The sequence below is a fragment of the Cebus imitator genome, unplaced genomic scaffold (genome assembly GCF_001604975.1).
Source record: "Cebus imitator isolate Cc_AM_T3 unplaced genomic scaffold, Cebus_imitator-1.0 Scaffold829, whole genome shotgun sequence".
Classification (NCBI taxonomy): Eukaryota; Metazoa; Chordata; class Mammalia; order Primates; family Cebidae; genus Cebus; species Cebus imitator.
In genome coordinates this window covers 110,066-113,044 of record NW_016108144.1, presented here as the reverse complement: position 1 = coordinate 113,044, position 2,979 = coordinate 110,066, and the positions used below count along the sequence as shown (strand labels likewise).

General features: G+C 36.8%; 1 protein-coding gene across 1 annotated transcript in view; it reads left to right on the top strand.

The window, feature by feature from the left end:
* LOC108297694 (POTE ankyrin domain family member J-like) overlaps positions 1–2,979 on the top strand; it is a 35,263-nt gene that overhangs the window by 13,253 nt on the left and 19,031 nt on the right. The window contains exon 7 of the mRNA XM_037735536.1: positions 2,473–2,543. Coding sequence (XP_037591464.1) covers positions 2,473–2,543 — 71 coding nt within the window. The remainder of the gene's footprint in view (positions 1–2,472; positions 2,544–2,979) is intronic.

Genomic DNA, 2,979 nt, shown 5'->3' with positions numbered 1-2,979 from the left:
GTCAGCAGGAATGATTAATTTTTTCTATGCATGTTTACTGGAATATTCATACAGGATATTTTGAGTAGGTAATTGGATGATCAGCATTTACAACTTGCATCCTACTAGTTTAACTCTCAGTAAGACTTGTCAAAGATCCAAGAATCTGGAAGCTGATGATGAATGTCCATGTGTATCATCATCAATGACCGAAAGTCAGCATCCACAGAATTGGGACAGATGAACTTGATAAAGATTAATGTCGGAGTTGTGTTTCTCTTAGGGAATGATACTCTCCATGACCTGTGTGACTCACAGTTGCCAGAAAAGAGGGAGTTGAAGGAGCGTATTAAACAAGCACAGCAATTTCAATTCTAGAGTGCCCTGCTTGGCTTCATGTCATAGTTCTGACTTATAACAAATTATTTTCTGCAAAATGTGCTTTGTGTTTTTCCCCTCTTGCAGCCTGCAAACAAACAGAATCCCTTTAGCAGGGCATTTTTGTGTTCTTCCTTGAAACAAAGCAACATGTAAATAACAAAAAGAAGTAAGAGGAAGAGTGTTTTTTGTGTAGGCTAGCATTTAATGTGAACAGAAGCGTAAGTACCAGGATTATACTTAGAATTCAGGGACTGGATGGGAAAACTAGATAGAACTTTAAAGATGACTCCAGCACAATGTGATTTCTTTGCTTTATTTTCACAGCTCTGAATTCACAACTGTTAGTTATATGCACTATAACTTTACAAAGCAGCTTCCCTAAGTAAATATTAAGTGATTTGTGATCATTTCTATGACTTTATTATAGAATTGACTTTCCCATGTGTTCATGAGAATTCTTGAGAATTTACTGCATAGTATCATCTCAGCTGTGTCCACATGAGCTATCTATCACCTTGTCTTAATGAATAATGCTTCACTAAGAATATTTGTTTTGGCATTTAAAGTGATCTTCATCTAATGTAGATAGGACCAGGAACCACTCGTGAACATTAATGTCCAAGGATCTTAAAATTACACATAAGGCTTTCATAATCTGACTTCTGCCCCACTCTCTGTCTTTACCCCTTTTCCCTGTGTGCCTTTTCTCTGGCACTACTGAGCTGCTGGTAATGCCCTAGTCACTCATCCTTCTATTGTAGGCAAATAGATTCCCTCTTTCAGGCCTTGCCCCCTCTCTTGCTGCTGCCTGGCATTGTCACATTTTCTTGTTCTCTCTTCCTTTTAACCTGGCTAGCCTCACTATTTAAGTCTCCTCTTAGACATGATTTCTAGAAAAGCCATCCCTGACATGTTTTATTTTCATTCTTTGTAAATCCTAACACCTAGCATGTATGTAGCAGGACTGAATAAAAAAATTGCTGAGTAAAACAAATATTTTTATAAAGATGATGTGCAAGACTATCCCCTGCAGCCTTGGAGCAGAGGGGACAGATAGGTGGAACAATAATGTACAGTTCCGGTGGTAAAGATGCAGTAGAAAAATCAATAAAGCACTAAGGCAGCCTCAAGGAAGGAGGTACTTGCTTATCTGGTGAAAGGCATGCAGAATCAAGGAGGACTTCACATAGCGTTGTTTTAAAAGATGAAAATAAGGCTGGGTGTAGTGGCTCACACCTGTAATCCTAGCACTTTGGGAGGCCGAGGTGAGCAGATCACTATGTCAGGAGATGGACACCATCCTGGCTAGCATGGTGAAACCCCATCTCTACTAAAAATACAAAAATTAGCTGGGTGTGGTGATGCATCTGTAATCCCAGCTACTTGGGAGGCTGAGGCAGGAGAATCACTTAAACCAAGGAATCGAAGGTTGCAGTGAGCTGAGATCATGCCACTGCACTCCAGCCTGGCAACACAGCAAGAATACATCTGGTGGCACGTGCCTGTAGTCCCAGCTACTTGGGAGGCTGAGGTAGGAGAATTGCTTGAATTCAGAAGGCGGAGGTTGCAGTGAGCCGAGATTGCGCCATTGCACTCCAGCCTGGGCAACAAGTGAAACTCCGTCTCAAAAAAGAAAGAAAGAAAAATCTCTAAACAAACAACACAAATTTGTCAGAATGGTGGAGGGAAACATTTTAGATATTAGGAAGACATTATACAGTAACAAAGGTGTCAGCTATAATTTTGGACATCATTTATAAGGTACCATTAGAAAGTGGAGAACAATATACTGTGTTACCTTATATGTTTCTACTGTGTTTTAAAGTTGTGTTTTTGGTGGTTTTGTTTAGTTATGTTGCGTGGATGAATTTGTGAGTGAATCTTTGACATGTTTATATGTCTTCAATCTGGTGACATTGGTGTCCCTTCAAGTGATTTGTTGAAGTTTTGGAGAATTATTTCTTAAGTAACTATTTTATGAAAGATTCAGCATCATTTATACACTCAATTTATGAAATAAAATGAAATATCTTAAATTTATTTTTATAAAGGCAATAGTTTTAAACTGTTCTAAGTGGTTCATTTTAACTGAATATATGGATTTCTCAATAGAACAAGACTTAAAGCTGAACTCAGAAAAAGAGCCACAACGGCTTACAGGAATTGAAACTAGCCATCCAGAGGCATGTAAAATTTTAAATTCAAATTTTTGGTTTAACGTTTTCTTTGCTTTAATAATATTAGTCTAAATGAAATTACCCTTCAGACTACGCCGTGAGAATCAATAGGTTAAGTATCTTTTAACATATTCTTAAAATTTATTTTAATAAATTCAGCAACCTTATTAACAGAAGAATCAGTAGGTTCTAATTTAATATTTGATATTTAACCCAAAACCATAACCCACTGTAAAATTTAGCATATTCTTATTTTAAAATATTCTTACGTGAAATATTCTTATCTGCCTTCTCAGTTAGCTTATACCTAATCTTTTCCTTGAAAATACGGGCAAAAACAAACTCTAGAAATTTGTTCTTCTATTTTTACAAGACTCCAACATGATAAACAAAGTAACATCAATTGTTGGATCATTTTATTAAGCAATAGGAATTATGAACA